General features: G+C 35.9%; 2 protein-coding genes across 3 annotated transcripts; one reads left to right on the top strand and one right to left on the bottom strand.

The window, feature by feature from the left end:
* LOC128223790 (uncharacterized) lies at nucleotides 1-15,587 on the bottom strand. Its single transcript, XM_052933187.1, has 9 exons — nucleotides 15,375-15,587; nucleotides 14,801-14,934; nucleotides 7,215-7,355; nucleotides 6,706-6,816; nucleotides 6,156-6,233; nucleotides 5,514-5,569; nucleotides 2,930-3,483; nucleotides 2,516-2,665; nucleotides 1-2,233 (listed from the first exon to the last, which is right to left on the bottom strand). Exons 2-9 carry the CDS (start codon nucleotides 14,912-14,914, stop codon nucleotides 2,133-2,135), a joined length of 1,305 nt encoding a protein of 434 aa, XP_052789147.1. The 5' UTR covers nucleotides 14,915-14,934; nucleotides 15,375-15,587; the 3' UTR covers nucleotides 1-2,132.
* Nucleotides 14,958-25,067, top strand: LOC128223798 (RNA-binding protein with serine-rich domain 1-A-like). Of its 2 annotated transcripts, none has more exons than XM_052933209.1 (6): nucleotides 14,958-15,066; nucleotides 19,757-19,844; nucleotides 22,276-22,419; nucleotides 22,676-22,911; nucleotides 23,286-23,445; nucleotides 24,503-25,067. In XM_052933209.1, the coding sequence occupies exons 2-6, from the start codon at nucleotides 19,765-19,767 to the stop codon at nucleotides 24,606-24,608; spliced, it is 726 nt and encodes a 241-aa protein (XP_052789169.1). In that variant the 5' UTR covers nucleotides 14,958-15,066; nucleotides 19,757-19,764; the 3' UTR covers nucleotides 24,609-25,067. The 2 variants fall into 2 exon arrangements, with proteins under 2 accessions (XP_052789169.1, XP_052789158.1); XM_052933198.1 differs by having other exon boundaries at nucleotides 22,261-22,419.
* Nucleotides 25,068-26,825: the final 1,758 nt, after the last annotated feature.

Here is a 26,825-nt window from a genome sequence, read left to right as displayed (position 1 = left end):
TCTAACAGCTCAAGTTTATTTCCTTGACAAAGATGTATCAATTCAATACACATGATGAACAGTAAGCAAATTTCACAACAAAGCACCATTAAGAGTCTACAAGATAGTGACAAACACTGGAAAAGCATGTTCAATGTCTACTAGCACTTGGTATATTACAAATGTACATAAATGATCGATCATGGTTAAAAATATACTTAGTTTTAGCTTTCAAAAGGTACAGTGAACTAGGTCTCTTCAATAGCATTTCATTGAATATGATTATACATACCAATTATTAAAATAGAACCTTTATAGACACAATCATAAATAGAAATGTTAAAGAACATAAACTTGTATGCATTTATTCCTAATCCAGATACAATAGAGTTTTATAAATGAGATTTTTCTTGCTACAAATGTTCCTAAAATGTTGATCTCCATGTGTTCATAACTTCATACCACATAATTCTTATACCTACTATTACAATGTTAAGAAAGACAAACCTTATTGTTTTGCATTGGACAGTGAAATACATGCATGTTTGAATTCATACTTATTTTTCAATGGTATTTACAATGGTTTACATACAATGACAACTACAAGGACAAGCCCAGTAGTAAAACATTCAAGGCACAACGGCCTGGACAACACTGAACTAGAGATTAATAAAATGACCTATTTGAAATGGTCAGAAATGGTCATAAGATTAGAAAGAAGCACAATTACACATATCAAATACAACTTTTAATTATATATTGCACCACATACAAGGCAAGAGACCAGCTGTGACCTTGATGTTTGATAAATATAAGAACTTTGATAAAATGTCAATAGTGCCCTTCTAGCAGTGATATGAAACTCAAGTCTTATAAGCAATGACCTTGAAACACTGTCATTCAAGCAGTGACATTAAAACACTGTCATTCAAGCAGTGAAATTAAAACACTGTCATTCAAGCAGTGACATTAAAACAGCATCCTTCAGCAGTCACCGCACAGTGACATTAAAACACTGTCATTCAAGCAGTCAACGCACAGTGACATTGAAACACTGTCATTCAGCAGTCACCGCACAGTGACATTGAAACACGTGTCATTCAAGCAGTGACATTAAAACACTGTCCTTCAGCAGTCACCGCACAGTGAAATTGAAACACTGTCATTCAAGCAGTGACATTAAAACACTGTCCTTCAGCAGTCACCCTCACAGTGACATTGAAACACGTGTCATTCAAGCAGTGACATTAAAACACTGTCCTTCAGCAGTCACCGCACAGTGAAATTGAAACACTGTCATTCAAGCAGTGACATTAAAACACTGTCCTTCAGCAGTCACCGCACAGTGACATTGAAACACTGTCATTTAAGCAGTGACATTAAAACGCTGTTCTTCAGCAGTCACTGTGGAGTGACATTAAAGCACTGTCATTCAAGCAGTGACATTAAAAACGCTGTTCTTCAGCAGTCACTGTGGAGTGACATTGAAGCACTGTCATTCAAGCAGTGACACTGAAACACTGTCATTCAAGCTGTGACATTGAAACACTGTCCTTCAGCAGTCACCGCACAGTGACATTGAAACACTGTCCTTCAGCAGTCAACGCACAGTGACATTGAAACACTGTCCTTCAGCAGTCACCACACAGTGACATTGAAACACTGTCATTCAAGCAGTGACATTGAAACACTGTCCTTCAGCCGTCACCGCACAGTGACATTGAAACACTGTCATTCAAGCAGTGACATTGAAAAAGTGTCCTTCAGCCGTCACGGCACAGTGACATTGAAACACTGTCATTCAAGCAGTGACATTGAAACACTGACATTCAAGCAGTGACATTGAAACACTGTCCTTCAGCCGTCACTGCACAGCGGCATTGAAACACTGTCATTCAAGCAGTGACATTGAAACACAGTCGTTTAGCAGTCAATGCACAGTGACATTGAAACACTGTCATTTAAGCAGTGACATTGAAATGCTGTTCTGCAGCAGTCACTGTGGAGTGACATTGAAGCACTGTCATTCAAGCAGTGACATTGAAACACTGTCATTCAAGCAGTCACATTGAAACACTGTCATTCCGCAGTCACCTTGAAACACTGTCATTCCGCAGTCACCTTGAAACACAGTGACATTGAAACCCTGTCATTTAAGCAGTGACCTTGATGATTTCTATTGGTACTGAGTTGTCATAGTGGAAAAGCTGTCTTGATGGTGACTCACATGGTGTGTAGCAAAGCCCCTCTGCACCTGTGAAAAAATAAGCATTCATATGATGTTTTGTTTAAAACAACATCTTAGCATAATAATATATTGAGTGTAGATTAATCTGCAACTAAAACAAAATATCCCTAATGACACAAATAACACATTAAGAGGAAAAAGATCTGTCCTAATATATCTGACAATTCACATACCGGTATTTAAACTTTGAAGCAATGAACATTTTAAGCATATCAAGGAATTTAAACTTTGAACATTAATAATTTTATTCATCTAATTTAATGTGTCTCTTTGTCATGGAGTAATTACTGAGGGCAATGAGGAACTGGTCTCGTGTGTCCTCATTGCGGATGGTGGAGGCAATGTAGGCCACACAGGGGCTACGACCGTCACTCGGGGTCAGGAATGTCTTCAGAACATGAACAAGGGCTGGGATCACTCGCACATCATACACAACATCTGCAACATTGAAAGTCGAGTGAACAAATATTTTGAAAAGAAAAATTACAAATTAATGAGCATTTAAAATTTTGAAATTAAGATAAACATGCCATAGGCTTATGCGAAAGACTGAGCCATAGCTTTCATATGGAAAATTACAGCATTTTCTCTAAGACGAAACAATGGTACTTTATCTGAGCAAAAGCTAAAACGTAAAAGCTAGGATGGTTGGTGTACACAATCTTCAGATTTCCTCTACCAGTAGAAAATCATGTATCATACCTGCTGCAAGAACCATGTCTATATCCCTGTATGGCTCTTCAAGTTGGTCACGAGTGGCTTCCCAATCCAGTTTTCCAACACTGACAGTTCTTGTAGCATCATAGGCAAAAATATCATGGCCTATCTCCTTCCAATACTTTCTATTTAAATTCAAAGCACCATCATCTCCATCTTGTAAGTCACTAATACTTGTAACTGAAGTACTCATATTTTCACAATCATCTACCCCATCAACATCAGAATTATTTCTGCCACCCTGTCTTGTTCTATCACACTCTGTATGGTCAGTCTCACCACCACATGCACTGACATGGTGAACATCATCTTCACTTGAATGCCTGACCCGCTTGACAGGTCCTGACTGGCCAGATTTAATCCTATAATGGCTAGCGTAAGGTCCCGATATGTGCCTGGATAAGTTTTGGTGGACGTTGTGGGCGACTAGGTTGAGGACATGGCTGCTGTTGTCAGTAAATGCATAGGAGCTGACCCCACACGCCTGGCATACGACCAATCCCAGCATACCCACACCACAGCCCAGTTCTAACACACACCTGCAACATCAACATGCAAGAAACTGGTTTAAATAAATTAATTATCATAATAGGTGATGGTAAACATGTAGCTGAAATTTTAACAATTGGACGTAAAGAATTACATAGACCATATCAGCTATATTTATACAGTTACAAGAGTTCAACTAACAACTTTTGAAAGAGAAAGAATGTATCAGTACAATGTTGTACAATGCAGAAATGAAAAACTAGCACACAGGACACTTTCCTACAGTTTAAATAGTTCCTATAAACAGAACTTTCTACATTCACAGTCATCAAAATTAGACTTTGGAATGAACAAGCCCAAATTCTTATACTATTGCTTGGCATCAAATTTTTGAACAAGCCCTGCTATATAAAATTCAGAATTTGAGCAAGCCCGAAAGACATTTTACCAGTGCAGGGCTTGCGGGCTTGTGCTGATGTCGACCACTGCATTTCAATGTTGGTAACTAAGATTTGTCTATGATGGTAGATTTCATAAACAAGAGGGCAAAAATGACCCTATATTGCTCACCTGAGTATCAATGCTCATAAGTTTACAAGAGCGTGGGTCATAATGTCAAGTTTGCAAAACTTAATAAATGACATTTAGTCATTGGTAACTAAAGAAAGTACAAGTTGCTAAGGCAGTCCCTATGGAAGTCATCTGGTTGAAACGGATCAGTGGTTGCTAAGAAAGTAAAATATTTTAAAAGGTTTTCAATATATACTTTATATATTTGTATAGCTTATGTCAAACAGCTGACCTCTGTGGCAGAGTGACGTTTGACCAGTAGGGCAAAATTTTAACATTTTTTCGACATTTTGGGAGAGGGAGGAAATGGATGTGTTAGAGCTTGCCAGCACCTATTGGCTTTATCTGGACTGACCCACTGCACCCCAATTTGCAGTATAAAGAAGGCTTTCTTAGCTGAAAGGGGGAAGTTACCCTTATTATTTAATGAAGTATAAAGCAAATGAGATTAATTTAGCCTCAGAAAAGTGGCTGTGTAATAATGATGAATGACAGTTAAAGGGTTACACATCACAGAGAAGTTACACATCCCAGAGAAAAACAGACTTGACATTACCACTAGACAATGCCTTATATCAACAAGAGGGCCATGATGGCCCTAAATCGCTCACCTGAGTAAAAGAGTTTAACCTTTGTTATCAATATAGCTTGTTTCTCAAAGAATATTGAACAAGAGCTGTCACAGTATGTGACAAATGCCCCTGAATGGGACATTGACCTATGAACAAGTACATAAAAAGTTGATCTTGCCTTTATGTGTCAAATACATATGGCAAGTTATACACATTTTACCTCGATGATCACCTACAGGACTTGTCACAGTTGCCTGAAAAAGCACCAACCAAGGATCATTCCCATGACGTTTCATCAAAATTGTCCAAGCGGTTAAGGAGAGGAAGATGATTATAATCAATTGTTGACATTTTCCTTTAGGTTGCCATGGCAACCAGTTCTGCATGGAATTCATTTCTTTGAACAATTTTGAAAAAGCACCAACCAAGGATTATTCCTATGAAGTTTTATCAAAATTGTCCAAGCGAATAAGGAGAAGAAGACGATCGACAGACGCCCGACATAGACCGATCACAAAAGCTCACCTTGAGCACTTTGTACTCAGGTGAGCTAAAAAGCTCTAGCCATTGCAACTCATGAAAAGGTTTTCATTTTTTTCCCTTCATGAAACATGTTGCCAAAAGGGCACTTTTGAAAGGGACTAATGCCTTGGTGTTTCTAGTAAAGTTTCAGCACAATCGGTCAAGTTGTTTCTGAGAAGAGGCAATTTACGGCCAAAAATGTTAAGGATGCACAACAGACCTTAGCTCATCTTGAGTCCTTCATGCTTAGGGGAGCTAGAGCCTAAAACCAAGTTGTAAAAGTGATGTTGACATTCATGTGAGGGAAGGGGACTGTAACAGTCTTCTTTATTCTTATATAACCAAAGCCAAAAACTTTTGAAACATAATTCTTATTAAAATTCATTTAAAATTCTTATAATTCATTTTATTTCTACCTGTTTTCCAGCACTTTCTTATTCTGAAATGCCCACTCTGCCATGTGCTGGGCTGCCTGAAATGAACATGGAAGTTATAATGACCTTAGACACGGGCTGGACACAGGAAAGGTTAAATATCAATGAAGAACTAAGAAATGAACTGTTAAAGAAATGGCATTCCTCTTTAATTTCATTGTATAGGAGCAATACACAAGATTTTTCAGACAATACTTAACTAACTAAAGGGCTGTAACTCTTGAACTTCTTATAGAAAGTGAAATGTCGCAAAAAAATGAATGTGCGAAAGTTCCCATGATCACCAAAATTGCCATGAAGTTTCATGAGTGTACATGTATAATTATGCAATACTTTTGGTGCTACATGTGACAGAAAAAAATTCTGACATTTTTTTTCAAAGTCAAGAGCCATATCTCTTGTAAGCCCATGTGAAATGTGACAGAAATGGCGAGGGCACAACAGCCCAGGTATGACCAACATACATATGAAGCTATATGTGTGCTGGTGAAATACTTTTGCAGCTACATATGACACAACTTTTTAGGGCCATGATGAAGGCAACTCCCAGATATATATGGGGGTATAATAATAGCAATCCAAATGCCCTTTCTAAGCGCATAGAGGGCAAAAATGTTGCCTCACCTGCCAAGTGCTGAGGCCAGTCGTTCCAAATGAGATCATGTTAACTGACTCCACTACTGTTACAGACTCTTCCTCACCCTGAAATATACAACACTCAATTATAAATGGCTAACATGTACCACAAGTCAGGGTGGTATATATAATTCTGACGTTGATGGGGTAGATGATAGTGAAAATATGAGTACTTCATTTATAATCATGGATCACAGACTCAGGGTAAGTCTAAGTAGCAGAAATAAGCATGAGCTCGCAAACCCAGTTTGCTGAAATTATTTTCAGGGCTAGTTAAACAAGAGGCCCAAAAGGGTAATAATCCAGTCATTCATAGTCAGATCTGGCCGGTTTAAAAAAAGGAACTTAGCTCTCATGAATATCTAACAAGTTTGGTTGTGATACAATCAAAACTGAGGCGTGTGAGCAGTAGAACTAAAATCTAGAATTTGACACAGATGACTAATATCAATGCCAGGTAGGACTGAGACAATTATACAAACCAGTTCACTATCAGCATAGATCTACATAACAAATCCCATAGATATTTTTAACTAACCAGAGAGAAAGTCTTATAACAAAGCGCATCTTCCTCTGTGTCATGCTGTTGTAGAAGATCCGTGTATACCTCATACAGGTCGTCACATATCTCCACATCATATTCCTCCAGCTGGAACAATACATGTAGTGTAATGAACACATAGTTTTCAACAGTTTTATTATCTTACAGATGAACACATTAAGTAGAGTCAAGTCATATCATGTAAATTAATGGAAAAATTGATCAGTGCATCAAGTATTGTCTGTTCCTTTAAAACTAAAACACCAAGATCTAGACTTAGTACTAGTAGCTTGAAATTGGATATGGGCAAATTAGATCCATGACGTACAACAAAAAATGAACACACCTACGAAAAGTAATCCTTATCTTATGTAGCATAAAATTAAAATAAATATAAGGCTTTCATTATTTTGTATAAGTGTATTTAAAAAAAACATACAGCAAATCCTAAAGATTTGACAGACTCAAACAAGACAAAATAAAATGAATTTCAAAAACAAACAAACCAGACTGAGAAGTTTCTTGACGAACGCCCTCTGGTACTGTGTGGAAGGGGGATAACTCTGGCAAAGTTGGCTCCTCACAGTCAGGGACAACAGGATCCGCTGCTGGTCAACACCTAGCTCCTCTTTCTGCACATCTGCACTCTGTAAACATGAACACAGTTAATTGCTAAATGTCTCATGGTGGATCCAGAGCCCCCTCTCCCACAAAAAAATGTCTTTGTGAGGTTTTCATGTCCATATGGTAGAAAAAATATGCATATATAACACTACAGTACTGGTTTAAACCCAGAGACAAACAGAGCTAGGCATCTGAAAAAGGCAACACGTCTTGAGATAAGTAATAGACTTTGGCTATACCTGATTATTACAGCAGTGTTTTTTACCACTTTTAAGGGAATAAAGTTGAAGCCCTTAGAAAAATAGCTTTGTTTTGGCAAAAACGCGAAAAAATACTAACATAATTCATATACATGTTCAACTTGTTCTTAAACCTTTTATTCCACAAACCTATTGACTTGTAAAAAGGACTTGACTGTTTCACCAGTAAATATAGTGGCCGCACACAGACAACATATATGAAGCTCTACAAAGCCTTGGTCTTGCCAATTTTGGAATTTGGTTTACCTGTACTGGTTACTCAAACTGACCAATGCATACGCACATTTGAAACGGTCTAACACTGCGCTCTGTTAAAAGCAAGTGAATGTTTACTAAAGTACAAGCACAGAATCCTTGAAAATATTAACTTATTCTCTACAAATGAAAATTCACATAAGGTTAAGACAAGCAGAGGAACTGGTTAGAATTGAGGCAAAAAGAGAAGATCCACTGAAAGAGGACTTAAACATGTGGTTGTCAAAAAGTCAAGTGAAGTCATTGGGATTGGTAGCGGTGCAATAGAAATATTGTGTAAGTGCAAAAGAAGAACTGATGGACTCATTGAGCTTATATCTGTCAGAAACGGACAGGCTCTAAAACAAATTTCTTTAAAAAAACAACACAACTTTCTGAAATTTGTACAGTAAAAAAAAGGTAACAAGTGTATAATTACATAGAATAAGGCACATAGACAACATCGAGAAAAAAATTGATAAACTTAAAAGTACATGGAGACCATAGGCGACGCCGCCGCCATAATTTGAAAAACAACAACAACGATATATCACCACCATCAGAGGTAATGAACTTGCACACCAACAAGCAAAAGTAGGAGCAAGGGATGCTGCAAAGCTAGACCAAGAATTTGATAAAAAAAATTGACGGAAGAACAGTGAGACAAACGATGAAATACAAAGATATGGAGGAATCTGGCTGAAACAATACCACCACAAAGAAAAATCTGTGGCCAAACTTGATGTTTCAATTGAACCTGGTAAAAGGGTATGTGTTGGCGAAAACAACAGAAAAATGGTCAGTATAATAAATCAGCTACTGATCAAACATATGCGCCTCAAAGATCACTGACGGAAACAAAAAGGATGTAATAATAATGATAATAGTAAAAAAATAAAAAAAATACACTCAAACAACTTCCCATATTAAGTGGCGTTAACAAAAGTTAATAAGTAGCAAGAGTTACAAGTACAATGAGAAGTAGTATGGCGTATCAATTCCTCAAAGTACAACGAGAACATCGGCGACAACAAGCCAAAAATTCAATAAAACAACAACTTGTTGTAATTGTAGAGTTTGAGTCCTTTGAAGACCATCAAAAACTTTTTCAAAGTAAGTTCACAGTTTGAAAGAAGACAATTTTGGTACAGGCATACAGAAACAAGAGGAATATTCCTACAAGGTGCTTCCAGTGCCAAGAATTTGGACACATAGCTGCAATCTGTAAAAAAGTCAACTTCTGTGAAAACTGAGCAGAACTCCATGTAGGGAAATGCAAAAACAAAACAAACAAAAGTGTAAAAACTGTTCTGGGGATCACAAATCCTGTTAGTCGGTGCCCAGCTTTTTTTAACCTGCTTAAAAGATAAAAAGAAGAGTTAAAAATAATAAATACTGTAACAAATAAACAATAACTAATTATGTAAACATCAGCTATCCGTTTAAGTGCCTGTCACTAAATTAACAAGAATCAATGTATAAGTACACAGAGAATTAGTACCATGCAATGACAACAGTGAATTAATTTGTCAAAAGTACAAGGAGACCATAGGCGACAACCAAGCCATTCGGCATAGCCAAAAAACTATGAAGAAGACGAAAACCAATATACCAAACCAATAGATCTGAGACTTGAAGAAATTGCCATCAGAGAATGTACAAAGATAATGGCCAAACCTGACACATCCCTGATAAAACAGACTTTAAACATGGGTTAAAAGAGGACAGATCAAGTAAAACAACCAACACCAATAACAACAAGAGCCGTCGTAAGACAGCGTGCTCGACTACGCCGCTTTGACTCAGAATACAATAACGATGTAATAATACCATGTTTGGTCTCTTTATGTCAAACCCAACTAAAATTATTTGATACATAAGGTGACTTTGATGCTGCCTTCCCACCAGCCCGCCCAAACAATGACGCAAGTCATTCAAATAACTTGATTTCCCGTTATGAAAATGTGGTTAAGTTCAAGGGCCATAATTTGTATTTAGGCTTAAATGGAGTTACGTTTCTTGTAGTAAGATGGTCATAAATAATTTTGAATTTTATTAAGTGCATTTAATGAATGGTATAGAAGTTTTTTTTTATTAAAATCCCAACTTGCCCTTAACTTTTACTTGCCTAAAACTTTAACCTAAGTCAATCAGGGGCCGTAACTTGTATTAAGGATATGGAGTTATGTAACCTCATTGTGTGATGGTCCTGAACAACTGTGTGAAGTATTAAATCAATTAAACAAAGGATATAGAAGTTATTAATAAATATTCCAACTTGCCCTAAAACTTTAACCTAAGTTCTATAGTCAATCAGGGGCCATAATCTGTGTAAAGAATAATATGGAGTTATCTAACCTCATCATGTGATGGCCCTGAACAACTGTGTGAAGTATTAAGTCAATTGAATGTAGGGTATTGGACTTATAAGTGAAAATCCCAACTTGCCCTAAAACTTTAACCGGACGTCGATGCTGGGGCGAGTAGTATAGCCCAACTATTCTTCGAATAGTCGAGCTAAAAATGCTACAACAAGTAACAGACATGAAATCACTGACCGACATAAACACAAATTCAATTGAACCAGAGGCATCCTACTTAGAAGGGTTACAACCAAGTAGAAGACGGCCATAATACTGGAACAACCTAGGTTTCTCAAAAACAAGAAATCTAGCACAACAAGAAGCTTCCAAAAAGATTAGTTCACAAATTATTGCAGAAGATGAAGTGAACACTGTAATTGCATTCACAGATGGGTCATGCTTAGGAAATGCAGGGCCATGTGGATCAGGAGCCTGCATATACTTCAATAATCAGGAAAGAGTAGACTTGAGCCAGCCAGTTGCCAAGAGTGCTTCAATACAAGTTGGAGAATTGGAGGCAATAACAAGAGCTGTCACAGAGACAGCGCGCTCGACTATTCCGCCGCTTTTCGTTGTATAGATTGAAAAGTTTTGGCGAAACATGCATGGATTTCTGTTAGATTAGATTTCAATGCAATACATGATGTGCTGAGATATTTACATAAATTGAATGGAAAATATTTGAGGTGGTACGCAAACTTTAATGTAAATTCTAAGTCTAAAAAGGGGCATAATTTTGTCAAAATGCTTGATACAGAGACCTCCTCCTGTGTACAGGTTTTGGGCAAAATGGTGAACAAGCGTGCAAAGTTTCAAAGCCATATGTCAATTGACTTTGAAAATATTTGAGGTGGTACGCAAACTTTAACGTAAATTCTAAGTCGAAAAAGGGGCATAATTTTGTCAAAATGCTTAATCGAGTTACCTTCTCCTGTGTACAGGCTGGGGGCATGATGGTGAACAAGCGTGCAAAGTTTCAAAGCAGATCTCAATGGACTTTGAAAATATTTGATGTGTTACGCAGACTTTAACGTAAATTCTAAGTCGAAAAAGGGGCATAAATCTGTCAAAATGCTTGATAGAGTTACCTCCTCCTGTGTACAGGTTGGGGGCATGATGGTGAACAAGCGTGCGAAGTTTTAAAGCCAGATGTCAATGGACTTTGAAAATATTTAAGGTGGTACGCAAACTTTAACTTAAATTTTAAGTAGAAAAAGAGGCATAATTTTGTCAAAATGTTTGATAGAGTTACCTCCTCCTGTGTACAGGTTGGGGGCATGATGGTGAACAAGTGTGCAAAGTTTCAAAGCCAGATGACAATGGACTTTAACGTAAATTCTAAGTAGAAAAAGGGGCATTATTTTGTCAAAATGCTTGATAGAGTTACCTGGGAAGAGCATAGACAAATTATCGCTGAAGAATTAAGTGCCTTCGTCGAAAATACAGAACGGTTTTCAAATTGATAACTCTGCAATGTGATGTCACTAAAACAATGTACCTGTGAGACTTTATTTGTTGACATTTACTGGTGGACCAGTCCTACAGGAAGTTATTGCGGCTAATTGAGGCCAAGACCAAGACTAAGACGAACTAGACGAAGTCGAAGTACAAAGAGAACATAGGCGACAACAAGCCAAAAATTCGACAAAACAACAACAACAACAATGGTAATACAATCCATGTGCACTGGATACCTGGCCATAAAAAACATAGAGGGAAATGAGCTGGCTGACAAGCAGGCAAAAGAAGGGGCTAAGAAGGCAGCAGAATTTGATGAAGCAGAATTCAATGATGAAAAGAAAGATGCCAGTGAAGTCATGCAAATGATGAAAAGAAAAGCCATTAATGAAAATAATACCGTAACTCTGAGAGGTCTTCCGCCATACATGACATCTTTGTCACACCCGGGGTAAGAAACTGAGTTGTTGAAAAGAAAAGAAAAAGTTTCAGCCAAATCAACCAACTCCTTAGCGGTCACACCCGGCTAAAAGATCACTGGTCAAAACAGACATCAGACCAAACAGACAACTGTTGCAGTGTCTGCCAAGTTCCTGAAACCGTAGACCACTTCATATTCTACTGTAAAAAGTATGATAAAGCTAGAAGAGGACTGGAAGAAAGAACATTGCAAATACTATACAGACATTGCATACCCAATGCAGCAATTACATTGGGGTTACTAGCGGGTGAAATAGAAGAAATAACGAAAAGTGTGAAAGAAGAACTGATGGATTCATTAAGCTTATATCTGTCGGAAACAAACAGGATTCCCCAGGCCTGAAACGTAAAACTGACGATGTTGATAGTGATGCCATGATCGACAGTTCAAATAAGAAATCATTCAAAAAGTAAAATTATCAAAATAATTTCAGTTGGTACAAACAAGATGCAGATAAAAAATGGCACTGCGAAGTTTGTAGAGGTGCTAAGTTGGACAACGCCTCGCCCGTGGACATGACCAACCAGCAAAAACAACCAATCATCAGAGACATGGCTTGTGTAAGTATTAAATTTTATTAAAACAATAGAAGCATTGCTTAGTCCGCAGATAAATCAATTCAAAGTGGTGTTCGTTTTAAGGTGTCTGGTTTTATATATTTTAAAACATGTTGTAATATATGCCCAAATTATTTTAAATTACAGCTGAAAATGATGAGATACTGTGAAATATTTTTAAAGAAATAGTTTGTGTATTTTCAGCAAATCAGCACAAGGCCGCTGAAAAGACAGAAGACAGTTCTCTGATGAATCTCACCTTGAGACCTACATTGTGTAGACTGATCGAGTGCATAGTGCTTCTTGTTTTGAGAACTATGATGTGATGTTATATTGACTACTTTTTTTCTTTTCTTTTTTACAATTGATGTCATGTTGTTTGATTTCAGCTAGTTTTGTTTGTATTTATAAGCTTATTTTATCTATTTATCATGTATTTAAATTCTGATATATATGTATGTGTGCATGATAGGTTTGCATGTAATAAAATGTTTGAAACTTGACTTTTTTTTAAAGGTATATACAACAAATTAATTCCAACTAAAAACAACCAGTATGACTATTTTAAACACCTATTTAAATGCATAGAAAAGTTGTCAAGGACACACCAGAACCCACCATTTGACATTTAAAATCTCAAAATTTTCCGACCTACAGGAGGGGGAAACCCCCTCCTGCACCCTCCCCCGTTCTCACTTCTCCCTAAAATTTCTGTCTAGGATGAGCCCTGTAATTACATTTTTTTTTTTTAAAAACACAATGTTCCAAAATTCAAAGTGTCAAAAAAGTAATAAGAGTGCAAGTACATAGAATAAGGCACATAGATGATATCGGCAAAAATATTCGATAAAGTACATCGAGATCATAGGCGACGACGACGCCATAATTCGACAAACAACCATCTTAATCAACCAGCTACTAAGTGGACACAGCCATCTAAAAAACCATTGGGCTAAAATAACCGATAGTAATGACCAAAACTGTGACTTCTGTATGGTTCCTGAAACAGTGGACCACTACATTTTTCAATGTAAAAAATTTGTAGTGGCAAGAAAAGCTCTAGAAAAAAGAACTGAAGAACACCTACATCGCTTTGGAATAAACTGTGGGGCAATCACAATAGCCATTCTTGCAGGTGAAATAGAAAACATTCCTGTGGACGCAAAAGAAGCTTTAGTTGCGTCTTTGGCAGACTATTTGACGGAAACGAAGAGGATGTAATGATAAAATAAATAGTTAAAAATCAAGATAAATCAAAAAGAACACAGACTCAAACAACTTTCCAAATTAATTGATGTTTATATCATTATAAGTAGCAAGAGTAAAAGCACAATGTGAAGCAGTACTATGTGATGATAACGGCGAATAAATTTGTCGAAGTACAAAAGAACATAGGCAACAGCAAGCCAAAAATTTGACAACTGTTGCAGTGTCTGCCAAGTTCCTGAAACTGTAGAACACTTCTTATTCCACTGTAAAAAGTATGATGAAGCTAGAAGAGGACTGGAAGAAAGAACTTTGCAAATACAATACAGACATTGCATACCCAATGCAGCAATTACGTTGGGGTTACTAGCGGGTGAAAAAGAAGAAATAACGAAAAGTGCGAAAGAAGAACTGATGGATTCATTAAGCTTATATCTGTCAGAAACAAACAGGCTTTAAATATTTAATTTGATAAAAAAATAAAATATTTTTTTGTCCTTTTTAAAAAAAAACACACAACTTTCCAAAATTCGATGTGTCAAAAAAAAAAAGTAACAAGAGTACAAGTACATAGAATAAAGCACATAGATGATATCGGCAAAAATATTAGATAAAGTACATCGAGACCATAGACGACGACGCCATAATTTGACAAACAACAACAACAACAACATAAACAACAACAAGACGTTTCAGTTGCATGCTTTCAGTTTCTTTATTCACGGCGATAATAATTTATCAGAGGATTGCAATTATTAGTAATGATCAATATGATGATGATGATGATGATGATGATCTTCATGAAACTTGCATGTATTTCGGATATATCAATCCAAAATTTATAATAAGCAGATTCTAATCGTATTATAAGAGACAGGTGACAATCATCATGTTTAAACGCATGCATACCTGCCACTGAATTCTCCGTATAGGCACCATCTGAAAGAATTGACTAGCAATGGACGAAAACATCGTTTCTTCTCTTCCGTCAATTTGACGGGGATTTTGTCTGGAGGTCGCCATTTTGAGAATCTTCTTAGCCACTATTTGATTGGTTTAAAAATATTTTTAAGCCAATGAGGACAAACGTAACATATCAGACTAAAAAAGTTTACTTCCGGAGACGCTTTTGTACGAATGTAAACAAACTTTCTGGACTATCAGAATCTATATCGGTGAGTATCGCTGCCTCTTATAAATCAATCGAACTAATATTTTGGTGTATGTGTTATGAATATGTGACTCGTATATACTAGTATATTAGTTTTAGCTGGTTCGTGGAAATAACGTTCTATTTTCTAATAAGATACATGTATATTATTATTATTATTATTATTATTATTATTATTTGTTATTATTTCCTTCCTCAAACATGTTCCGTTATTAGCAGATCTTGGCATATATGTCACCTGCGAAGCTTTTATTTGAAAGTTGCCTTTTATGGAAACTGACTGGTCAAAATACATATATATGATCAATTTACCTTAGTCTTGAATATAAACTTATTATTTTAAATATAATTATCTTAAATATGTCTGAAATACATCCAAAGTACATTTGTTTTATTTTAAAATATAAACAACACGCCTATATATATATAGCATCCAAAAAACAACATTTTCTATAAGCCATTGCTTGACTTAAGTTTTCAATAGAGCTCGTAGCATAACAATTTTCAAGACATTATTTTTGTAAATTTAACTCTCATCCCTATCAGATTTCCTTATCAAAAAAACATTAAATAATACAGGTTTCTCAAAACTGCTATGGTTTTGATACCTGCACTTTATCCCTTTGAGGATGATTTCAATTGATATCAGGCCTAAAAAAAAAAATGTTTGGTTAGGGTAGTAGGCTTTTTTTATTTTTTTTATTTTTTTTTATTAGGCTTTATATAAGAATGTCATTTTCATCATTGGAGAATGGTGTTAAAGTTATCTTCTATATAAGCATTTAAGGTTTTAAACTTCATATTGAAAGACAAAAAAATAAAAAGCAAAACGGTAGGGTCGGCGCCTATTCCGTAGGTAGGGTCGGGTAATCCGAACCAAATGTTGTTTTTTTTAGACCTCATCAGGGTTCAAATTTAATTTTGAGTGCTTTTTGAGGCAACTCCAAAAATGAAAAATCAACTTGAAATTTTATTATTTGCTTTATTTACTTATGATATTGTCTAATTAAAGTAGATATAAGATATACAATAAATATTAAAAAGTATCAATCTTAAGTTTTTGACATTGTTCACTTTGAAGGGGGGGGGGTATATTTACCCTCGCCATCAGGTATTACCCATTCCGCGAGCACGCTACAGATTTCATTATGTCTATCAGTATTAAAAAACAATAACAATATAAATTTAAAATAAATAAAAGCGACAGTAAATGTAGTGTGGATGCTTTGGACTATAATATATATCAAAGCAGTGTGCGAAATTAACCTTTTTACCCTGGTAGCCAATGGGGCTACAGACAATGAGATTTCTGTAGCCCAACCCAGATTTCTGTGGCCCAGAAGTTTACAGAAATATCACAGAACATATTTGTGAGTATTTTTAATTTTTAAAGAGACAAAATGATATACAAACTGATCTAGATCTCATTTTATTCAGTAAAAGATGAGACTGGATGTGATTTACTGTAAATAACAATTTTTTGCATATTGCAAAATGAAAAAAGCAATTTTTTTCATTTATTTGTTGCCAGAGTTGAGGGTCCTGTCTAGCTAAAGAACTTCAGCGAGTACATACTATTTCCTTTTAATGTGTAGTGAACATCCAAAAATAAATATCAACATTAAAGCACAGGGGCAGGTTGCGTTGTTTTCACACCCCACGCCCCGCCCTTTTTTTTATCAATTCTTATTAAAGTAAGATTATGATGTGGTAACAGTAACTTGTGATAATTGGCATTTTTTTATTGTATATTTGCTGAAATGACCATGTTTAAGAAGTCATAATTTTATCAAATCATAACCAAACTCTACATTTTTGGACTTTCCTTGTAGAGTCAGTGTCAATCTTTAAGGAAATGTACAGTTTCAACGAAAACAAATGCAATTTAAACCCCAAATTTCCTAAAACATGTTACTTGACGAACCAACTACCCGCTAATTTTACCGAAATGTTCAAGACTAAAATGCATTTTCCTGCTATTACCCCATCAATTCAACACGTGTGCTTAAGAGGAACAATATATTTATCACGATACAAGGCCTAAAAAAAAAATTGTTTGGTTAGGTTTACATCCTTAAAAAAAATAGGTAGGGTAGGTAGGCTTTTTATTTTATTTTTTTTTTTTTTTTTATTAGGTTTAATATAAGAATATAATTGTCATCATTGGAGAATGGTGTTAAAGCTATCTTTTGTACAAGCATTTAAGGTTTAAACTTAATATTAAAAAGCAATTAAAAAAAAACGAATTTTTTTTTTTTTTTTTTTTCGAGTTTTTCATTATTTTTTTTTCAAACTGACTATAAAAACGGTAGGGTCGGCGCCTATTCCGTAGGTAGGGTCGGGTAACCCGAACCAAATGTATTTTTTTTTTTAGGCCCAAGTGAAATGGAAGTCAAATATTGTCAAACAGAGCCGTGCACATGATTTACAATCTTTCTTTATTTCTTTACGCATATGCTGACTTGGACATTGCGCAAGCGGAAATTATTCACGGGGCATGCGTTGGTACCCTGCTTTCATCAATGATAAAGTTGCGTTGCATGGGTAAATTTGTTCCGACCCAATTTGTTTGTGTATACACATACTATAGAAAGTCTGAAAATTGTTTATTTGCGTGTACGGCCCTATGGGACGACATTTGACTTCCATTTCAGATATTTCCGGAAATAGGTACACGGTGTCAAGGTAAATATCATCTCGACAATTTTTTTATCAACAAGCCCAACGATTTTATTTTCAGTGCCCATCGGGCTAATCTTATAGGTTTTTTTTGTAGCCCGGGTCATTTTTTCGTCGCCTCGGGCGATCGGGCTACCGTTAATTTCGCACACTGTATCGAAGTCTTTTCACTTTGACAGTTGGGCGGATATATTCAAAGGTTGATGAGGTTTACATAAAAGTGTGCGAAAACGCTAAATTTAGCCAATGATTGAGCTAGGTGATTACGTCATTTGTATTCACTTTGTATTATGCACACCTCGGAGCATCCCAGAAAGATTTGGGATAAAACTCAGCCTTTTCCGTATTTGTTCCATTCTTGAAAACTTACTAGAGCGTGACTCCGTACTGTCTTCTTTATACCAGTCTGCGAAATAACAAAAAATAAGCATAGGCCATTCGGGCCTATAACCTTAACAAATCCATAGGCCCGAATCATATTTCATAGGCCCAAAAGAAAAATAACAAGTTTGACCTCTTCATAGAGTATTTAATGCTATTCTCTTGTAAAAAGGACAACAAAGAAAACACATGGTCCTCAGCCATCTTCACATCATCATCAGCATCTGAATCCACAGAGACTAAGCTGTCAATTGTCTTCCTCTGAAACACACATACTTATTATATTGGATGACTCAATGATTTCAGTACCATATACCGTTTAAAGTATGTAGGTTATTTCATAAAAATACTATCTGCTTTGGTGCGAGTCGAGGCTAAGCATCTTAGCAAATGCCAAAGATAGGACGAAACAAAAATAGCATCTATCAAGTTATATATATTACGGAAATTCCGTTAGCCAATCAGTGCACGACATAGTGAAATCGGAACATGATGATGAGTTGTAGTGATCGTGAAGGTCAATGCACCTGGAATATTGAATTATTTAATATAGTACAATCATTCCATGATATCTAATTGATGTAACCGAAAGGTGACAATGGAATCACCTGGTCAAATATGTGAAAGTTCTTAAAATTATTTATTGTTCCACATGAATTATTTTAGCTGCAATCATTAGATCAACTTTGTGTCCTTTTCACTTCAATGTCAGTCTTTTGCTAGGTCACAGTTCATCATAGCCAGTATATGGCTTTCAGGAACTTAACATTTAAAATCCGTAAACAGAAGAATACAAACATGAAAAAATAACAGCTCTTATATTTAGATTTGTGTCAAATTTCATACCATAACATTAAAATAGGGTTTGCAAACATATATTCGCGACTGGGCTTGATCAATGTTCAATTCTAAACAATCACGAGATGGCGTAAATATGTGACAAACCAATTTTTTTAGTCGAGGCACAGCAATTTTGATTAATTGGTACGAAATATATTTTCTACATTTATAATAAATTAATGTTTTTTAAAGACATGAAGTCTGTTCTGTACCTTATATCGCATTCCATCGCTGAAAATTGATCAACTGGTTCTGTTATCGGCTATCCCATCGTGACGTCATCAAATGGCAGATAATTTGAAAAAACGGTATAAATGTATTTAAAAGAGTGTATACCGTGAAGCATTGTAATGCAATCACACACTTTATGATTATTTTTTGTGGACACAAAAAGAAAATCGATTATTTGCGAAATAAAGCAAGTATTCGTCCATAAAAAATCATAGGCCCGCCGGGCGTACTCTGCCGATTTTGACAGGCCCGACGGATTTTTTATATGCCACGGGCATTGGGCGTGTGGCTTATTTCGCAGACTGTTATACTGGTAGTATAAAAACATGCCACTTATAGGCTGTTTACACTCGACTTCGTAGCAGAGTTAAGTTCATGTTTATTCTACTTCCCTTTAAAAAATTTGTGGTCTAGAAAAAAACACTCGCAGAATTTTGCGAGCTTGAATAAAAGTCACTCGCAATTTGCAAATGTCGCTCACATTTTGGGAGTATGCGAGTTTAAATTCGAACCCTGATCATATTGGCAGAAATTGATATTATGTACCGGTATATATATTTTAGACACAAAAATGCCTGACCGTGGTCGGGACACTGAGAAGGAGAAAGAGAAAAAGAAACGGGCCGGGTCATCAAGTTCAGATAGCAGCAGGTTAGTTATTTAAAGACATATCTCCAAAAAACAAAAATCTTCTGTAATAGAATAAGATTTTGGTTTCCTTTTTAGCAGGATTTTTCATCAATAACTTATGGGTTAAAGAATGGCAAACCCGGGCGGGCGGTAACAATTCTATATTTCTCTTTTCATTTTATGTAATAAAATAGAGTTTTTATCCAATGGTTATCAAACTTGGTCAGACTATTTGTTGGCATGTTATCTTGACTATATATGAATATGGGTTATCTTGGGTCATAAACTAGGTCACTAGGTCAAATCTTTAGAAGAAATATTTCATGGTAATAAATTCAACAATTTTTATCAAATCTTGATGATACATGATCAGAGTGCTTGTCTGCATTATATCTTGCATATTTTTTAATACGGGTCAACCCGGGTCAAAATCAAGATCACTAGGGAAAAACATTTCCACATCTTAAATTCAATATTTTTTTTCATATCTTGATGAAACTTGGTCAGAATATTTGTTTGCATAATATCTTGCTTATTTTTTGCTTATTGGTCATCCCGGGTCAATTCTAGGTCACAAGGTCAAATCTTAGGAAAATATTTCCATGTCAAATCTTTATGAAACTTGATCAGAATATTTGTCTGCATAATACATGTATCTTGAAAGTTCTTTAATATGGGTCATCCCACGGTCAAAATCTAGGTTACAAGGTCAAATCTTAGGAGAAAGAATTCCACGGTCATAAAAATTCATTAATTTTTATCAAATCTTTATGAAACTTGGTCAGAATATTTGTCTACATGTTGTCTTAATCTTATGTGAATATGAATAATGAAATCTTAGATGATAAAGTGTGTCATCTAGGGTCAAGAACTAGGTCTCTGAGACAGATCTTATTGGTAAATCTGATGTATTTATAAAATGTTCATTTTTTCCCACACAAATGGAATAGTTTCTGTTAATCAGGTTATTTGTATGAACAATATCTCCGATAAGTATAAATATGGGTCTTTTTGGTTAAAAATACTTGGTCACTAGCTCAAATCCTAGGTTTGCAAAATTGCTTCGTCAAATAAAAAATCTTTAATGCGGTGTTGCCGCATTGGCGTCTTGTTTATTATTTTGTTTTAGGTCTTTTATTTTAGCGATTTTTTTGTCTACGAAGAAAATCAATACATTCATATCATGATATGCATACTCTTTAATAATTTTAAAGATATATTTAAATTATAGTTAATGTTAACTTTAGCATGGTTTCAACTTTGAAAGTGTGGAGTATGTAAGTTTTGCATGAAAGTTTGACAGTCATGTGACAGGAATCTATTTTTACCTTATGCATTTAAATGAATGTTCAGTACCATGTTTTTAAATTGCAATTTTCTTATCTTTTTAATCCTCAGTTTTGACATTCAATGTAATTTCTAACCTCGGTTTCATGTTCAAAAATAGCTCATTTGAGCTTATCTTGTATTTTTAGCTCGACTATTCGAAGAATAAGGAGAGCTATCCTAGTCACCCGAGCGTCGGCGTCGGCTTAACCACTTATGTTAAAGTTTTTGTTAGAGTTTGTGTACCACCTCAAATATTTTCAAAGTCCATTGACATATGGCTTTGAAACTTTGCACATTCGTTTACCATCATGCCCCCAACCTGTACACAGGAGGAGGTAACTCTATCAAGCATTTTGACAAAATTATGCCTCTTTTTCTACTTAGAATTTATGTTAAAGTTTGCGTACCACCTCAAATATTTTCAAAGTCCATTGACATTATGGCTTTGAAACTTTGCACACTTGTTCACCATTATGCCCCCAACCTATACACAGGAGGAGGTAACTTTATCAAGCATTTTGACAAAATTATGCCCCTTTTTCGACTTAGAATCTACGTTAAAGTTTGCGTACCACCTCAAATATTTTCAAAGTCCATTGACAGCTGGCTTTTAAACTTTGCACGCTTTTTCACCATCATGCCCCCAACCTGTACAAAGGAGGAGGTAACTCGATCAAGCATTTTGACAAAATGATGTCCCTTTTTCGACTTAGAATTTACATTAAAGTTTGCGTACCACCTCAAATATTTTCAAAGTCCATTGACATCTGGCTTTGAAACTTCGCAAGCTTGTTCACCATTATGCCCCCAGCCTGTACACATGAGGAGGTCTCTGTATCAAGCATTTTGACAAAATTATGCCCCTTTTTCTACTTAAAATTAACGTTAAAGTTTGCGTACCACCTCAAATATTTTCCAATTCAATTTATGTAAATTTCTCAGCACACCATGTATTGCATTGAAATCTAACGTAACAGTGATCCATGCATGTTTCCCCAAAACTTTTCATTCCATACACCGAAAAGCGGCAGAATAGTCCAGCGCGCTGTCTCTGTGACAGCTCTTGTTTTCTAACTAAAGATATGATATAAAAAATTTCTTACATCAGTTCCTCTTCAAGAAGTAGGTCGCGTTCGTCATCCTCTGACAGCAGCTCCTCAGGTAGTTCCAGCTCTTCCCGATCTTCATCATCGTCCAGCGGCTCATCAAGAAGTGGGCGCTCAAGGTCACGGGACAAACCAAGACCACGCAAGAAGTCAGGGGGAGAGTAAGTGCCTGTAATGTATGTAAGTTGATCATGTTTGAGCAAGAGCACAACTTAAAAAAAAAAACACAATTTTTCATTCGGATATTAGTGGATTTTTTCGAGTAGCCCAGTTTAGATCTCAAAACAAGCTGCAAAATATGGACTGAACATGTACTGAAACAAATTCCAATGATTTTGAACAATGTTCTAGTCTCCTGAATATTTTATTATGGTAACTTACTCTCACTAAGTAACATGTGTGTTTTATGTTAAACAGGTCTCCAAAGCGCAAGAAGAGAAGTCCAACACCTCGGCCGACAAAGGTGCATGTTGGTAAATTGACTCGTAATGTGATGAAGGAACACATTCAGGAGATATTCTCTGTGTATGGGGTGATCAAGCACCTTGAGATGCCCCCTGACAGGGCACACCCAAGCTTCTCTAAGGGATTTGCCTACGTGGACTTTTCAAATCCAGAAGAAGCTGACAAAGCAGTCAAACATATGGATGGAGGTTAGTGTCACTGTGATACATGCTTACAAGTTACATCTGTCAGTGCTTTAGTTTATGCCTGTATAGTTTTAGTTCTGTGAGAAAACTTGTTTGAAATTACTCTTATGATTATGAATATTTGATTGTATTTCTACCAAAATTATAAATTGTTTTTTAAGGAAAAGTTATTCAATTGAACTCTTTGTAGGATACAAAGGAAGGTGAAAATATCTTATTCACATTATTAACACTGGGTTCGAATGAATTAAACAGATTCAGTGTAAATGGTTTGTGCCTGTATTAACATCATATTTATGTTAAAGTAGTCAGTCATTTTAGCTGTGTTCATAAATATCAGAAGGGAGTTTAAAAGCAACATAACATTCTGTTTTTAGGTCAGATAGATGGCCAGGAGGTGACTGCCCAAACTGTCCTGCCACCGCGGCCAGCTCCTAGACCTGCCAGGAGAAGTCCACCACCGTCTAGACGAGGCCCTCCGTCTGGACGCTCCTGGAGACCTTCTCCACCAAGATTTCGAGATGAGCGAACACGCAGGTAATGATTGCATGCTTAATGTGACCAGTTTCTCATTACATTTATTTCACAAATGATGTTATAAAATTGCAGCTTTTAACCAAAGTTTCTTGAATGATATATATTGGTAATGGTTGCCAATATGTAAGACTGAAAGGAAAAGTATTAAGTCTATATCATAAACGGATGTGAAAGATCATCATTGTTCACAAACAACAAGAAATACTGTATAAATAAAGTACTAGAGCTGCAACGCTTCACTTAAAGCTTGATTCGATTCCGATATCAAACATATTTTACTTATTGCTGCTATGTAATATTAAGTTTTTAAGGTTGTTTAATCATTGCAATTATAAAAAAAAGGACAGTGTTCATTAATAACAAATTTTAATTAACAAGACTTTCTGTTTACAAATATAAATAACAAAAAAAACATCACACACTTATAACAGAAACAATCTGTTGATAAATTTTAAACGAATAACAAAACAAAAAATGGTTTGTTATTCATTTAAATCATATTAACAGATAGTTTCTGTTATGTGCGGTGTTTTTCTGTATCTGTAAAATTTGACAGACTCAAAGTTTGCCCACATAGTTGGAGTGTTTCCTTTTCAAATGCTGCATTAGATAAGTTGAGCTTCCAGACTAAGGATAACTAACGTCATCGAAATAAATTTAACATGATGATTTTTGTATCAATTCCTTGCAGAGCTTGAAATGTGCCCACTCTCTAATGTTTAGTTCTTGAGAAGGATCTTTCAATGAGGGAAACGCCATGTTACTAGGATAGTAAAACAGAAACTCTTATTGATTGGCTGCAAGATTAACTATTAACCATTTGCCTGCCGCGTAACAAAAGTTGACATGTTTAAAATGCGGATACAACGGGTCAGCTTTTAGGATGCATGTTTAATATGCAGATTGGATCAAATTTTTGGGTTCCATATGGAATCGGGGAGTTCTGAACCGTTTTTCGCTGCAACTGAGCGAATCATCTATTAAGTACTGTAGATTTTTACACATTCAATACTTTGATATCAGAGTGAAGTATATATGTCTATATGTTTAACTCCAGGTCTCCTCCCCGCCGTGCCCGGACCCCACCCCGTCGTCGTTCTCGCAGCAGGTCACCCGTGAGGCGGCGGCGACACAGTCGCTCAAGCTCAAGTTCCTCACGATGAGATCACCTTGCAAGATAATGTGACTTTGTGACTCAGATATGTATTCAGCACACTGATCATGCAGCAACTGTTTATAAAATGGATGCTAGGCACTGTATGGTGTGTAACTGGAAACTAATTGCACAACAGGTCTGATGGCAATCAACATTTTTCATGATTGGTAGCAAAATGGATCATGATAAAAATATTTTTGCTTTTAAGGATTTAAGCAGAAAAAAGAGACATTTTAACAATGGAATTATATTTCAAATATAGCTTTAATATGAACATTTTCTTTGTATTGTTATGATGATTTGTCGTTCCTACATCTTCAAGTAACATGTATTTCGTAATAACTGTTTAATAATTCTGTTTAGTTTCAGCAAATTACGATTGTATTGCATTAAAATCACTTTTCATTATGTTTTTCTCTTGTACAGTATTGTAATTTTAATGTCGTGAAATAAATGTTAAATACAACTTCTGGTAGTTAATAGTTATGCCTTTTTCTAAGAAGAATGGGCCGGTTGTTCAGAAATTTCGTTAAATTACGTTCTTATTTTTGACAAACCTCTGAACTAAGGCAGAGGTCAGATGGTCAGTAGATTATGTGACAATGACGTAAATATATCGTGGAATTAAACGTTGTCAAGATTTCTGATAAATAGTTGTATTGACTATGGCCGGAGCCTAGAACACGTACTGACGGGTGAAACAACCCGTGTGCGAAATCACTTGGGCACGAACTAGTCGTTCCATTACATGCGACAAAACAATTGGCAACTAGCGAGTAATTATCACGATTCTTAAAAAAAACAACACTTAAAATAGGATCCGATGAAATGCTTTCAGTCCAAATTAAGTAAAAAATAAATTATTCAAAGACCTGAAAGAGAGGATCGCAAATGCCGCCAACACTTAGTTACCATCTAAAACAATCACGCAAAATGGTAAACCGGTAGCATCTGCGTCACAAATACTGTAACCCAAAACAAGAATGTGACAAGCAATTCCAAGATCAGGCAGATAACTGTGACTGAGCTTCCGATTTTAGTCAGTTCATGTGAATTTGGTGAACTTCAAGATTCACTAATAAGAGACAGGATCGTCTGCGGTGTCAAAGCTGACAATGTTTGAGCACACTTGTAAACAGAAAGTGAGTTGACCCTGGATACAGCTCTCGATCTTGGTGGAGTATCGACAACGTCTGACCATCAGATGAAAACGATGATTGTCAAGTCAAAGAAGGGTGTCGCAAAACAAATAGATGGCAATTCGAACATGAACCGCCATAAATGCGAACTTAACACGTGCCGAGGAAGTGTCGAGCATATGTAAAGACTTGTCATACATGTGATCAGTAAAACACTTCTCAAAGAAATACACCACTGTTTTCATAATCGTTACAGTAAATACAGTTTAAACGAAACAGAAACGTTTGAATGTACGTAAATCTTGAGCTACAGGCCACGGAAAATATAAAAAAATTAGTAAATAGACGCCCTAAGTTCAAATATTTAAGTTATTAAACTACACCTTATTCAACATACTCAACCGATTTCTACATTGTAAGTTATACAATTGTAAAGATAAAATTTTGAAACGGATTAAAACTAACGCATGTTTATTTGTTTCAATCAACAACTGGTGTTCTCAGAATTGCTTTTTTTTTAAAAAGGAAAACATTGTAAAACACCGACTCGTGTCAACAAAGAACAAAAATATTGCTTATGCAGTAAATAAGTGACATATTTATTTACCAATTAATACGAGTTAACGATTTTAGATTTGAATTATATGCCAACCAGGATGAAATTGTGTGGATAAGCAAAGTCGACGTATATTGTAGTATTTGATTCATTATCAGCAAATGCAGCAACTGCGATGATGAATAAAATATCACTATGTTTATTCATATTTATGAACTTAACCGTTCTCAGCCGAGAGTCACACGTGAGTTTCAAGCGTAGGGTCATAACGATTTACATCGTATCTTCCGATTGCAACATTCCTGTGGATGACGTCACGATCACTTGTCAAACAGGTGCACGCGTGCGGATGCGCAGTATGGGGACTGGAAACTACCAGATCTTGACCAGGAAACTTCCTTTAAGGCTGCAGCTTTCAAAATCTGGTTTTATAACCAAAACGGTTATTGTAAAGGTCAAGAATCTGACGGTTCATCTTTGCCTCGTTGGTATGTTTTTTTCTTTACTTCCTTGATGACTGTATTTTATT

Source organism: Mya arenaria, chromosome 2 (assembly GCF_026914265.1).
Source record: "Mya arenaria isolate MELC-2E11 chromosome 2, ASM2691426v1".
In the NCBI taxonomy this organism is placed as follows: Eukaryota; Metazoa; Mollusca; class Bivalvia; order Myida; family Myidae; genus Mya; species Mya arenaria.
The sequence above is the reverse complement of the archived record's forward strand: the minus strand, read 5'-3'. Positions and strand labels throughout refer to the sequence as shown.